This window comes from Pseudonaja textilis, chromosome 16 (genome assembly GCF_049901715.1).
Source record: "Pseudonaja textilis isolate UNSWEBS1 chromosome 16, rPseTex1.2, whole genome shotgun sequence".
NCBI lineage: Eukaryota > Metazoa > Chordata > Lepidosauria > Squamata > Elapidae > Pseudonaja > Pseudonaja textilis.
The window spans coordinates 9,063,828-9,078,478 of record NC_142005.1 but is presented as its reverse complement, the minus strand read 5'-3'; the positions used below and the strand labels follow the sequence as shown (position 1 = coordinate 9,078,478).

Genomic DNA, 14,651 nt, shown 5'->3' with positions numbered 1-14,651 from the left:
ACTTGCATCTCCATCCCAAAACGAGCCAGACGGAGGAAGGGTGAGAGAAAGCGTTTCTTCTCTCTGATTCGCATCTCTTCCTTGGAACGGGTTGCTGCAGGGTCTGGAAACTTAAGGGGTCCCATGGGAAAAGGGGTCCCCATTTTTCCTCCCCACTTTGGTGAAGAAAGAGCCGGGGTGGGGGTGTGGGGGAAGTCTTATTTGGCGGCCAGAGGTGGCTGGCAGATTGAGGTAGTTTTGGCATTTTGTATCAAAAATAGACCTTCCAGGGTAACGGGTGGTGGGGAGGGGATTGATGGCTGGATTAGACGTTTTTTGGGGGTGGCGGTGTCTCCAAGAGGAGGTGAGGTAGTTTCTTTGGAGAGCCGTGGTGGGGTAATATGAGGGGAGGCCCAAACTCTCCGGAATTACCCCTCTGCCCCGTAGAAGACCTCTCCCCACGCCACAGTCCCGGGGCTCGCCTAACCGCTGGGCGGAGACGGAGGACAGCGCTCGATGGTGACTTCAAAATGAGGGCCCTCCCTGGCGGTGCCTCCTTCACACGCGGAGCTGTTCTGCAAAGACAAAACCAGCACAACCAGATTGGAGCACCTCTTCGAGGTTGTCCTGTCCTCTTCTCCGTATCCCAACCCCCGCGCGGTCTCCCCTTCCCAACTCTTCGGCCTCTCCTCCAAAGCTGAGTTTCCTTCCAGACAAGGTTGAACCTCTACGGAAACCCCTCCGTGAAATTGTCCAACCGCGATGGCTTGGTGTGCGTAATGGAGGTGGTGAAGGCCAGGCTTCTCCAACACCAGAAGCCCCCTAAGAAGAGGAGAAGCGTTGGAAAAGACCGGTGGCTGCAGAATATAACCTGCGCACCACCAGTAAGGTTCAAACATCCGAATTTGTGTCCTGCTCACCGGCGTAGCAAGTTGAGAGCTTCACCATTTAAGGATAGAGGAGAAGCAGTCGACATCTAGGATATTATACGTGACCACGGAGGTGGTTCGCTTTCAACGTTGCCTTATCTAGTCCCACAACTTGTATATTTTTGTGAAATTTACCCCTAGCTCACATCTCTTGAATTCCAGAGTTTTCTAGAGAGAAATGACCCTACTTTGGTCATGAGGAGAAGACCCAGCTCTCTAGAAGCTGGGAAAGGTGGAAAGATTCAGGTGGAAATCCTCCATCGGAATATCTGAAGGACCAGGTGGAGGACAGAAATTCCTGGAGAACCTCAACGTGGTCACCAGGAGTCAAAAAATGACTTGAGGACACCTAATACATCAATTTAAAGAGAGGTCATTTAGACCTTGTTTTTTTTGTCTTAACTACATGGTGTCCCTCAAAACATGAGGGACCTCAACACCCTTCATTGATGGAGTTATTTTTCTACCTGAAACCCATCAGAAAAAACGTAGGAGTTGCAGTCCATCTGACTTGCTGGCCACCACATTTCAGAAGATTCTCCAAGGAAGGAGAACCTCTTACCTCCCCCCACCCACCCAACCCTGTTCTACCCTCAAGACCTTCTCCAGAACTTAGACAGGTGCAACCACCAAATTGTCCTCACCCGAGCAACCAGCTCCATCGTTTCTGGAGGTTTGGCCCTGCTGTCCGGCTTGCGCGGGTTACGACGGGGATCCTGAGAGCTGGAAGACACCAATTCGGTTCCTTGTGGGACAGTCCAGTTTTCCTGAGGTCCTTTCTTGCAGAAAAGGCTGGCGAGGAAACCCCACAGGAGAGTTACGGAAGGAAGCCCCTCTGAGAGGAGAGGTTCTTGAGAGGTCTCAGCTAAGTGTCCTCAAGCAAAGAAGGCGGGGCGGTGGGGAAGGACCTGTTTCTGGCCTTTTGAGGTAAGACTGCTGCCAGGTGTGGAAGCTCCATCGAGGGCAAAGCAGAGCACGGTCATTTAAGGGATAAAAACGGGAGTCTACCAGCATTCTCTCCAGACATCTTGGAAGGAAGGAAGGAAGGAAGGAAAAGGAAAGGAAAGGAAAGGAAAGGAGATGGGAAGGAAGGAAGATGAGAAGGAAGGAAGGAAGGAAGATGAGAAGGAAGAGAAAGGGGAAAGGAAAGGAGATGGGAATGAGAAGGAAGGGACGAAGGAAGGAAGGAAGGAAGGGCAGATAGCAGGAAGTGAAGGAAAAGAGGCCTAAGGAAGTTGAACGAATCCTCACCTCTTGCGGTAGCCAAACATCAGGAAGAGGACACAGAAGATAATGCACGCCATGCCAATGTGAACGCCCACCACGATGCCAGCCAGGGAAGCATCCCGATCTTGCCTGCATTGGCAAACCGAGTTGGCCTCTGTGGAGAAAGAAGATCGGGCAGGTGGGATAGACTGCCTCCGCAGAAGGAGGCTCCCTCCCTGGTTAGAGATCTTGCCTCCGGCCGGGGCCGTTGCCAAGGGGTGCCCAGAGATGGTTCCCCCTCACTTGGCTGGAGGGCAGCCCTCGGTGCCAGCTCTTACCCAACCACTCCGGGTCGTCCTGGAGGGAAACGAAGCGCCGGCTGCTGTTCCCGTCCCCGTGGCTGTTGAAGGCCACGAGTCTGATCTCGTAGCTGGCCGCCGGTTCTGTGGGGAGAGAAAGCCAGCATGGAGGCAGCCCCAGGGAGAAGCTCAAGGGGCAGCCTCTCCAGCTGTTGAGGGCCACAGCTGGACAACCGGGGGGAGGGGGAGAGAGAGAGAGATGACATAGAAATGAGAGAGATGAGAGGTAGGTAGATTGATTGATTGATAGATGATAGATAGATAGATAGATAGATAGATAGATAGATAGATAGATAGATAGATAGATAGATAGATAGATAGATAGATAGATATGGAGAGAAGGAGGAAAGGAAGAGACAGAAATAGATGACTGATAAAGATATAGAAGAGAGAGAGAGATGGAGAAAAGGAGGGAAGGAAGGAAAGGAAGGGACAGAAATAGATGACAGATATGATAAAGATATAGAGGATAGATAGATAGATAGATAGATAGATAGATAGATAGATAGATAGATAGATAGATAGATAGATAGATGAAGGAAGGGGAGGGAGGGAGACGGACAGGGAGAGAAAGAAGGAAGAAATAGAGATATACGTGAATAGATTGATGGATGGAAGGAGAGAAAAGAAAGAAGGGGAGGGAAGGAGGGAAGGATAGATAAATGATAAGAGATGATAGATTATCAGATAAATCGATAGATGATAGGTAGATGAGATATAGATGGATAGATGAGATAGGTAGGTAGATGACAGACAAACAGATAATGGAGAGGAGGAGGAGGAGGGGAGAAAAAGGGGAAGGAAAAAGAGAAAAGGGAGGAAGGAAGGGATAGACAACTCCTCTCTGCAAAGCAGAGCCAATCGGCACACAGATTGTGACGCAGAAACCCCCATGCTCAGGGGCAGGCGCATGGGTTGCGTGGTGTCTCCAGCTGAGCCCAAAGCCAGCGCCAATCCGCCTCCCTCTCTCCCTCCGCCAGCACTTGCCCCTTTGAGGGGGGCACCTGTCCTGGCACAGGTGGGAGTTTCCAGAGTCTTGGAAAGAGGCCGCTGCCTCGGAGCCGGTGCCACCTGGGCGCCGTTCACAAGGCCCGCTCCGCCCTCCCGGTAGCGTGGAGAACCCACCCAGGTTGCCATAGAGGAAGGAGTTGGCCGTGCCAGGCAAGATCTGAGGCGCCTCGTAGTGGGTGCTGGGCAGCTTCCGGAGGTACAGCTTGAATCCTTCGATCCCGCCGGGTGTCGAGGGCGGCTCCCAAAACACCTGGACGGAGCTGATGTTCAGGATCTTGGTGAAGAAGGTCAAGGCAGCTGGGACTAGGGAGAGGAGAACAAGCAGTGACCCTCCTCCTCCTCCTCTCCACAAACCCCACTCCTTTCTAGCACTGATGATGTTGCCCAGTTGGGTAATGAAACGTCTGCAAACGTCAGAGAGCATCCAGGATCCACAGTCGTCCTCCTCCCCCTTCTCTTCCTCCTCCTCCTCCTTCCTCCTCTCCACAAACCCCACTCCTTTCTAGCACTGATGATATTGCCCAGTTGGGTAACGAAACGTCTGCAAACGTCAGAGAAGCACCCAGGATCTCACAATCCTCCTCTTCTCCTCCTCCTCCTCTTCCTCTTCCTCCTTTTCTTCCTCCTCCTCTTCCTCCTCCTCTCCTTCCTCTCCACAAACCCAATTCCTTCCTAGTACTAAGGACATAACCTTGCTGGGTCATGTCACATCTGCAAGCAAACCAAAGAGCACCGATCCTCCTCCTCTTCCTCCTTCCCTTTCTCTACTCCCCTGCATACCCCACTCCCTTCTAGAACAGAAGATGTTACCTAGTTGGGTCACGAAACGTCTGCAAGGAAACAACCAAACTCCGAGACCACCAAGGATCCCTCCGTTTTCTCCTCCTCCTCTCCCCAAACCCAACTCCCCTCGTAGCCCTGATGCTGTGACCTAGCTGGGTCGTGAAATGTCTGCCAGCCAGCCAGAGAGAGAGAGAGCACCAAGGACCCCACAGGTTCAACCCTGAGCTACAAATCTTCCCCTTCCCCGTTAGTGAGACTTACCGCGGCCCAGCGTGGTGGCCAGGATGGGCTGGGAGTCTTGGCTGGCCCCCAGGGGGGAATAAGCCTTCAGGTAGACGGAGTACGTGGTGAAGGGCTCCAGGTTGCCGAAGACGTGGTGGAAAGTGTTTTTGCTCACCGCCTCCTGCAGCTCGTGGCTGTCCGACTCTGCAGAGGGAACCCCAAGGAGAGAGATTACAGATAGACAAAGAGTTGGAAGGGACCTCGGAGGTCCTCTAGTCCGACCCCCCCACCCCCACCACCCTCAAATATTGGAAGACTGCTCTCCTGTCTCCCCAGGTCCTTCTCTTCCCTAGACTAGCCAGGCCCAGTTCCAAGCGTGCCTTGGCGGGCGTGGCAGGGGAAAGTTACTGCAAAGTCCCCTTTCCCTCCCCACCCCACTCAACCTGCTTTCCAGGTCCGCTCTCCCATGCAAGGCAACCAAAGAAGACCCAACCAGTCAGCTGGGACTCAGGAGGGGGGAGTATAGTTGGGGTTGGCGGGGCCGCTCGGAGGCGGCATTGGCTGGTTCTCCGAACTACTCAAAATTTCCTCACAACCGGTTCGCGAGAACCGGTCTAAACCGGCCGAATCTCATCTCATCTCTGTTCCAGTCCCTTCCTCCTCTTGGTGAAACTTGGGAGAAGCCAAGAAGCTGCCGGCGGGATGGGGAACCCCAGAGATTTGGGGAGAAGGGGCAGGAGTAGGCTAGAGTGAACCACACACACACACACCCCAAGGCCGGGCTCACCTCCTGCCTTCCGGAAATGCAGAACGTAGCCGATGATGGATTCGGTGACCTCCCGGGACGGCTCCTGCCAGGACACCCGGATGGAGGTGGTGGAGAGGGCGACGGCTTGGACCCCTTCTGGCGAACTGGGCAGCTCCTTGGAGAGGACCACTGCCAGCCGGGCGCTGGCCTGGTTGGTGCCCGCGCTGTTCTCCGCGATACACTGGTAGATGGCCTCGTCGTCGGAGGTGATGCCCTGGATCATCAGGGTGCTGCAGGAGGATGGAAAATAGAAAGAGAGTAACTGGGGTGGAAGAAAGCTTCGAGGCCATCTAGCCCAACCCGCTGCTCAAGGAGGAGATCCTCTACCATTCCAGACAAAACGGCTGTCTAGTCTCTTCTTAAAAGACTCCAGGGATGTGGGGAAGGAAGGAAAGGAAAGGAAAGGGAAGGAAGGAAGGAAGGAAGGAAGGAAGGAAGGAAGGAAGGAAGGAAGGAAGGAAGGAAGGAAGGAAGGAAGGAAGGAAATTGTGGATGGAAGGAAGGAAGGAAGGAAGGAAAAGGAGGGAAAGAAAAAGAGATAAAGGGGAGGGGAGGAGGCAGGGAGAGGAAGGAATGAAGGAAGGAAGGAAGGAAGGAAGGAAGGAAGGAAGGAAGGAAGGAAGATAGATTGTGGATGGATGGAAGGAAGGAAGGAAGGAAGGAAGGAAGGAAGGAAGGAAGGAGATTGTGGATAGATGGAAGGAAGGACGGAGATGATGGATGAAAGGAAGGAAGGAACGAAGGAAGGAGATGATGGATGGATGGTAGGAAGGACAGAATAACAGCTGAAAGGGACCTTTGAGGCCATCTAGTCCAAAAGCAGAAGATCTACCATTCCAGAGAAACGGCTGTCCAGTCTCTTAATCACCTTCCAGGGATGGAGAAGGAAGGAAGGAAGGAAGGACAGAATAACAGAGCCTGGAAGGGACCCTGGAGATCCTGTAGTCCAACCGGTTGTGGAAAGTTTCGAAGCCCACCCCTGCCTCAGGCCTAACTGGGCGTTCTGTTTAGCGTCCGTGGGAACGCGGATGCTTCGCAGCGACTCTCTCCACCCCCCCTCTTGGGTTCAACGCTTTTGAGCCCCTGCGGAGGGGAGGCCTGGACCTGTTGTTGTGGGTCAGCTTGATGTTGTCGCCGGGGGCCAGGACTTTCCCGTTCTTCAGCCAGACCAGGTGAGGCTCGGGCACCCCCTGTGCCACGCAGGTGAAGATGGCGCTGGTGCCCAGCGTTTTGGAAAGAGACTGAGGCCACTGCACAAACTCCGGCGGTGCTGAGAGAAAGAGACCCACAAAAAAAACCCCAAAAAAACAGAAGTGAAAAAACCTGGTTGCAAAGAATGAGGGAAGCTCATCTGTCTGGTTTTCACCTTCAAGTTTCTAGTCCTCTGCACGGAACCAGTCGAAACAAGCCGAGGGGACCATCCGTCCTGTCCCCCCACCCCCGCCTGCCTCTAAACCTTCATGGTTAGCCCCGTCAAAGCAGGCTAGGAGGTCGAAAACCGCTGCTCTGAGGTAGACTGCTCCTGCACGAGGAAGTTCTACCTCGGTCGAGACTCAAGAAACCACACTATTCAACAGCAGGCCGTGGAGAGAGAGAAAAGGGACTTTGGATTTTCACACTTAATGACCGTTGCGGCATCCTCGCAGTTACATGATCAACATTCGGATGCTCCTGTTTCCGACGGTTGGCGCGTCCGGAGTTCGCACTGATCCCTCTTTGGCGACTTTCTGACCAGCAGAGTCAGATTCCCTGAACGACCGTGCCCCTCTCTTTAACAGCATGACTCGCTTAACAACCACCGCACGAAAGCTTGTAAAATGAAGGGGGCGCAAAACTCAACGCTCGTTTCTGGTCAATGTTGGATTCCGCGGGGCTCGTATTGTCCAGGACAACCCGAGTTTCGGGCAGGAGGAGCGGCTTCTCTCGGTGCCAGCAGGGGGCAGCAACCTCCCTCCGATCTGGGCTTGACCCCCATAGCTGGGGAGGGGGGGGGCGTAGGTCTCAGCTCGGGAGACTGGCGAGGCAGATGCCCCTCGGTGTCCAGGGGAGGAAAAAAAAAATTAAAAGGAGCTTTATAGTTCCCGTCTCCACGTCCTGCATCTCATTAGCTCTCCAAAAGGCTGGGAAAAGGGCAGTGGGATTTCTTCCCCCCATCTCCTCTTTTAAAGCCCCAACCTCAGCCTTGACCCCAAACAAAGAGAGAGAGACCCCTCCCCTTTTATTTCGTGTCGTCTCTCTGCTTGGAAAGAAAGCCAGCGAGCGAAAAGAGACAGACAGACCGAAAATAGCTTTTGTGGGCCAGAGTAACTCTAGGGAACGCAAGCATGGAAATGAGGAGGGGGAGAGTTTGAACTCTAACCTCTCCCCCCACCCCTTCCTCTTCTCCCTATGGCTCCCCCAAGTCTTTCCCCCACCAGCCTTCTTTGCGACTCTTGATCATCCCACCATTTTTTTTTCGCCATCGCGACCCGAAAACACGACCCCGGAGGGCGGAGGAAGAGTTTGCTTGCGGGAAAAGAAACCGCAGGGAAATTGGGAGTTGGGGAAGGAGGCTTCCCAGGAATCTGGGACCTGAACTGACACCACACACACACACACACACACACACACACAAAGGAACACCCCCACAAATTAGGGGGGAAAGGGATCTGGGTGGCCGAGAGGGAAGGAAAAGAGGTCCCCATTAAGTCACCTCGGCTTAAATTGCTCTGTTTTAGGTCGGCGGATTTGATATTTTTCCAAATTGAAAACCAGACTTCTGGATTTGGGGGTGGGTGGGCTTGAGCCCACCTTCAAAGGCTCCCCAATTGTCCTCCAGACCATTTAAGAAGGGGGGGGAGAGAAAGCTGACCTCTGACCCCTTGGGAAAGCCCAGGGTGCCCCTCTCAGCCGAGATACAAATTTTGGCTCGTCTGCTGGGCTCCGGTGCTACCCGCCGTGCAACCAACCTCCAGAGTGAGGGAGTTTTCCCCCTCCCCAAATTCCTCCCTCCTCTCTCTCTCTCCGAGGAGATCTGCTTCCAAATTCAGCCGCTGCTCCCCCGATTCGGAACACACCACACCCCCGCTCCCCAAATCCTTTGGAGAACATCTTTCTCCGTCCTCCAGAGAAGAAAGGCTGCACGGCATCCATTATCCACCTTCCTTTGTCGTCCCCCAGCCCCATAGGTCACTCCATCGATCGTCCCCACCCCACCCGCTCCGATCTCTTTATCGGAGCAACAGCCCCCAAAAAATCGATGGCTGCCAGAGGGCAAGTGGAGAAATGGCCGGGTGTTTGTCCTCAATGCTTGAACGAGAATGGCGAGCAGGAAGGGTGAAACCAGGTTTAATAGCAGTGACTGTGAGGGGGATTTTGGAGTCTTAGTGGACAACCAGCTAAATAGGAGCCAGCCGTCTGCAGCCGCCGCCAAAAAAGCCAATGCTATCCTAAATTGCATTAACAGAGGGATACATCGTTTCTGGTCTTTGCCCGTTAATCTAAGGCTGGGTCCACACCGACCTCCCCGGTGAGCCAAAATGTGGAAGTCGTCTTACCTTGCACCATGAGGATGCCTTGTGCTGTGCGGCGCACCCGAGTGCCGGGACGGTTGGCGGCACAGACGTACACCCCGGCGTGCTTCACCGACACATCCGAGATCATGAGGTTGCCGGTTCCGAGCACTTGAATCCCTTCCACGCCAATGGAACGCCCGTCTACGGGGAAAGAAGACAATCCGGTGAGCGTTGGAGGTACCTCTCAGCCCTGTTCGGACCCAAACCTTGTTCCAACCCCAAATGGACGTAGCAGCATAAACCTTTGAATGATTCTTTGTGAATGACGTTCCTTCCCGGTTAAAAGGCTGCTTCAAACTAATGGTCAAGAACGAGCCTTGCCGAGGTGGTGCAAGGCTGCCAAGAACACCAGATAAAGTGGCCAAGAAGTATTTCAAAACGCAAAGAGTCTCCAAACACAAACTAAGAGAGTCCGAACGTCCACCAGGCTTGAGCGCAAAAACGTCTTTGCTTCCTGCAAAGAACTCCGGTTTCTCGGCTGGCTTTTATCTCTTAAGGAAGGGGCCATGACCTTGCAGCCTTACTCCCGAGTCGCCCATGCTGCTCTTTCCTTCGAGCAGCCCTGCGTGCACACACACTTGGCACAGGCTCCTCGGGGCGCTCTTCATCATTGGTACCAGCCTCCACCATCTCCGAAGGCAGCACCCCACTCCCTGATGGTCCTGGCCCCATCCCTGCATCACACACAGGCGCCTCCTCTGAGTCCTCACTCTCCGAGACCTCAGCCGTCCACACCTGCCGCCGGCAAACCACAACACCCTCTTCTCCTTGGCTACTTCCTTGGGGTACACTTCTGACCTTCTCGGGAAATCCTTCCCCGTGCCATCGTCCCGTTCCCCTCCACCATGATGGTCTTCCTAAGCGTCCCTGCCCCCCACGCTCACCCAGACGACTCCAGGACACGATAGGGCGAGGGTTCCCCGTAGCGATACACTCGAGGATAGCCGTCTGGTGTACCGTAATGGTCAGATTCTGGGGTCCTGACAAGATGACCGGCTCTTTAAAGACCTTGGGCACAGACTCTGAAAAAAAACAGCACAAGATGAGAAAGTTGAGGCCCCGTCCACCTTCTTTTGGGGTGAGGGGTACGGAGACTCTCCCCATGCGACAAGAAAGCGAGACGATCTTCGTGACCAACAGGACAACCCTCGCTCGATTCGTATTCCCCGTCAATAAGACCAGCGCTTCCCAGCTCGCCTCACTCTGCATCCCTTCCTGAAATAGCCCTCCATTCACCAGGTGAGTCCACCTGCCTAGCACGAGTCCCACCCACCCCCTGGTGCTCACTGCTGATGCTCAGGGCGGCCTCCTGGCTGTAGCGAGTGTTGGCAATGTTTCTCGCCACGCAGCGATAGGTTCCCACATCGGATTGTCTCACGCCGGTGATCTGGAGAACGCCAGCGGGCAGCAGGGTAAACCTGAACGAAACGAGAAGACGGAAAGGTGGTGCGGGTGTGGTTTTGTGTGTTTGTGTAGATTTCCAGGCATTGGTAGCGTATAGTTTCCCACACCAGGGTATCAATCTGAACATAACGTTGCTCTCCTGGGAGTAGTGCGGTCGCCTAGAGGTGAAGCTCTCGCCTGAGAATCAGGAGGCTGTGATTTTGGATCCTCTGCGCACACTGAGAACAGTGGTGGGATTCAAATGGTTTTTTTTACTACTGGTTCTGTGGGCGTGGCTTGGTGGGCGTGGCAGGGGAAGGATACCGTAAAATCTCCAGTCAGAGGCGGTATTTGCCGGTTCTCCGAACTACTCAAAATTTCCAGTACCGGTTCTCCAGAACTGGTCAGAACCTGCTGAATACCCCACCTCTTGACTGAGAATATATCCGCTGAACAAAACTCCTCATTGGTGACAGGAAGGGCATCCGGCCAGTAAACTCCGGCTAACTCCATTCACTTGCCCAGATTCCACCCCGCAAGGGATTACAGGGTCGTTAAAAGAGGAGGAGGATAAAATTGCTGTCCTGCCGGAACGGTATTTCTTGCGCCTCCTCCCTCACCCCCGCTAATTCTACTCCAGCAGATCCTCTTAAATATCCAAGTTTTTAAAAAATTAAAATTAAAACGTCGGTGTCCCCGTTAGTGTCTAAACAGGTAAAATTAATTGCTCGACTTAACAACGTGACTCTCCTACCATTTTCCTTGGCACACCATCAAAACCGCCACGGCCCTACAAAGCTCACCGATAATCCTCAGTCAACGGCGCCGTCCGATTGTGTTCCCATGTTATGGTGGCTTCCGGGACACCCTGGATGAGACACTGGAACCGAGCGACGCCACCCTCTTCGACCGACATCGATTCCGGGTGCATGTGGAACTTGGATAACGCTTGAAGGGAGGAGCGACAGGCAGCGATGGTCAGGGTTTTGAGCCAAGCCTTGCGATCTTATTAGCAGCTCGTCTACAGCTTGTCTGCTGCAAAGTGGCCAGGATGGGGCTGCCCTTGAAGGATGTTCTGAGCTTGTAGCCAAAGTTGGCTAGAACGATTTTCCCGGATGACGGTTTGAGAAACCGGAAAATCCATCTAGAGTTTAAATGGTTTAACAAGCCTCATTCAAGACGCTCGATTTCTAAGCTCTTAAATCAGGGTTTCCCAACCGTGACAACTTTAAGATATCCCTCCCTTCCTTCCTTCCTCCCTTCCTTCCTCCTTTCCTCTCCTTTCCATTTTTTTCTTACATTTTTTTCCCTTCCCTTCCTTTTGTTGACTTCCTTCTTCATTTTCTGCCCTTTCTTTTTTCTCCTTCCTTCTTTTTCTCTTCTTCTATCCCTACCTGTCCTTCCTTCTCTTTTTCCCTTTCTTGTCCTCCTTCCCTGTCTCCTCTTTTCCCCTTCCCCATCCCTTCCTCCTTTCTCTGCCTCCCACTCTTCCTTCCTTCTTCCCTTCCCTTTCTCCCTCTTTCCTTCCGCTCTTTCCATCTTCCTTCCCTCTCCCTCCTTCCCTCTCCCCCTTTTCTGTTTCCCTTCCCCTCTATTTCCTTCTGCCTGCCTGCCTTCTCATTTTCCTTCCTTCTTTCCTCTCCTTTCCTTTTCCTTCCTTCGTTCCCTCCTTCCTTTTTTCTTGACTTCCTTCATTTTCCTTCCTTTTTTTCTCCCTCTTCCCTTTTCTTTTATCCCTTTCTTGTCCTCCTTCCTTCTCTGTCTCCTCTTTTCCCTCCCTTTCCTCCCTTTTCTATTCCTCCCTCTCTTCTCTCCCTCCCACTCTTCTTTCCTTCCTTCCTTCCCTTTCTCTCTCTTTCCCTTCCACTCTTTTCATCTTCCTTCCCTCTCTCCTTCCCTCCCACCTTTCTCTATTTACCTTCCCCTCTTCTGCCTCCCTGCCTTCTCATCTTCCTTCCTTCCTTTCTTTCTTCCTTCCTTCCTTCCTTCCTTCCTTCCTTCCTTCCTTCCTTCCTTCCTTCTTCAGACTTCCCAGGGGGAAGGTTGCCAACATGCAGATAGTGAAAATCTGGAGACTGACTGGCAATCTGGATCCGAGCCTTGCGGCTGACCAGCAGGCCATAACAGTTCTGGGCGGCGCAGCTATATTCTCCAGCGCTGGAATTCGTGGCGTCCTCTTTCGCAGAGCCTCCCCGAGGCCTCCGGTGGACGCTGTCCAGGCGCAAAGACCCGTTGGCTGCAAGCGCAGTATGGCTGTCATTGGAGAGGGCCACCCCATCGCGGTACCAGGTGATGTGGATGGGCGCCTCGCCTTCCACCTGGCAGTGGAGAATCAGTGGCCGATCCCGGACGGCAATCACATCGCTCGGCTCCAAGACGAACGACAGCTCTGATGGGTAGGCCGGGTCTGTGGAGGGGGAGAAGGCGGCGGGATACTCCCATGTCAGTCAGGTCAGAACAGAGTCATGGATAATTAACTCGAGTTTAGTTCTCCGAAGAACACAAGGCCCCAATAAATATGTCTTTTTTCCTTCCTTCCTTCCTTCCTTCCTTCCTTCCTTCCTTCCTTCCTTCCTTCCTTCCTTCCTTCCTTCCCATCTATTCCTTCCTTCCTTCCTTCCCATCTATTCCTTCTTTTCCTCCTTCCTTCCTTTCCTTCCTTCCCCATCTATTCCTTCCTTCCTTCCTTCCTTCCCTCCCATCTATTCCTTCTTTTCCTCCTTCCTTCCTTTCCTTCCTTCTTTCCCCATCTATTCTTTCCTTCCTTCCTTTCCTTCCCTTCCTTCTTTCTTCCTTCCCCATCTATTCCTGCCCTCCTTCCTTCCTTCCTTCCCTTCCTTCTTTTGTTTCTTCATTTCTTCTTTCCTTCCCCTCTCAATTCCTTCCTTCACTCCTTTCCTAGTCCCCCCTTCCTTCCTCCCTCTCTTCCCCCAGTTATTGGGTGGCCCTAATTCTATTCCATCCCATTCTACTCTTCCTTATTCTGTTCTGTTCTATTTCTATTTCTATTTCTATTTCTATTTCTATTTCTATTCTATTCTATTCTATTCTATTCTATTCTATTCTATTATTAATTTCTTCCAATTCCTATTCTATTCTATTCTATTCTATTCTATTCTATGTGCGTTAAATGCTGAAGCTTGAGAAGAGGGTTGGACTAGAAGACCTCCAAGGTCCCTTCCAACTCTGCTATTCTATACTTCCTCAAACAGATGGGACAGCGCTTGGGCTGGGACAGGGGCGGGGGGACGACAAAAGACCCTTTTAATCCCCTTAGGACTTGGCTTGCCTGCAGCCCCCACAGCCACGGGCCACCCCGCCTCCAAAGTCTGTCAGTGACACTGACCCCCACCCCAAGAGGGGGGGGGAAGGCGGGGCAGCAGGGATTGTGCCCCCCCCCGGACGATGACATCTTGATGGATGCTCCATTTCAACCGCGGCTTAGCAACCGGGGAGACGGACGAAGGAGCCCCCCCCCCCCGTGGAAGAGCTGTCAATCAGCCTCAGGAGGGGTAGGGGGTGGAGGGCAGAGAGGGTGGACAATGCCGGGGTCAGGAGAGGTGAAAGAGGGGGGGGCTTCGTTTGTTCGCTCCGTGGCACAATGGAGCCCCCCACCCTTATCCCATCTGCCCGGCCACGTGACACACCCAGGGTGAGACGGTTCCCAGGACTTGGCCCATCACTCAAGAGCCGCCTCCCCCGCCCCCTCACCCAACCTGCCTTCACCTCCAGCCGTCCATCCATCATGGCTCCATTCCAGCCCCCCGCCCCCAGGATCAGCCAAGGGGTGCCGTGACCCCAGACCCCTCTCCCTCCCACTCCCCATCATTGGGCCGTCGTTGTACCTGGCCCCAAGTTCAGCCCCTCGTGAAATGAAGCCGCCATGTTCCCCGAGAGGAGAATTTGGCCTGGATGGAAATAGGGTTACGGAGCAAGATGGGGCCTAAGGGGAGATTCTCCCTTGAAGAACCCAACTGGATTCCTTCCGTCAATGTCCCCCCAAATGGAATAGAATAGAATTCTTTATTGGCCAAGTGTGATTGGACACACAAGGAATTTCCCTTGGTGCAAATGCTCTCAGTGTACATAAAGGAAAGGATACATTAGTCAAGAGCCAAGAAACATAAGGTACAACAAGGAAGGAAAGGAGGAAAGAGTAGAGTAGAGTAGAGTAGAGTAGAGTAGAGTAGAGTAGAGTAGAGTAGAGTAGAATATTCTTTATTGGCCAAGTGTGATTGGACACACAAGGAATTTCCCTTGGTGCAAATGCTCTCAGTGTACATAAAGGAAAGGATACATTAGTCAAGAGCCAAGAAACATAAGGTACAACAAGGAAGGAAAGGAGGAAAGAGTAGAGTAGAGTAGAGTAGAGTAGAGTAGAGTAGAGTAGAGTAGAGTAGAATATTCTTTATTGGCC

General features: G+C 53.0%; 1 protein-coding gene across 1 annotated transcript; it reads right to left on the bottom strand.

The window, feature by feature from the left end:
* Nucleotides 1–321: 321 nt before the first annotated feature.
* On the bottom strand, nucleotides 322–13,978 carry LOC113449190 (immunoglobulin superfamily DCC subclass member 3-like). Its single transcript, XM_087914184.1, has 14 exons — nucleotides 13,946–13,978; nucleotides 12,315–12,669; nucleotides 11,038–11,182; nucleotides 10,139–10,269; nucleotides 9,736–9,873; nucleotides 8,834–8,992; nucleotides 6,402–6,567; nucleotides 5,277–5,527; nucleotides 4,529–4,693; nucleotides 3,599–3,787; nucleotides 2,453–2,557; nucleotides 2,160–2,289; nucleotides 1,553–1,700; nucleotides 322–554 (listed from the first exon to the last, which is right to left on the bottom strand). Exons 1-14 carry the CDS (start codon nucleotides 13,976–13,978, stop codon nucleotides 462–464), a joined length of 2,208 nt encoding a protein of 735 aa, XP_087770310.1. The 3' UTR covers nucleotides 322–461.
* Between the last annotated feature and the right edge of the window lie 673 nt (nucleotides 13,979–14,651).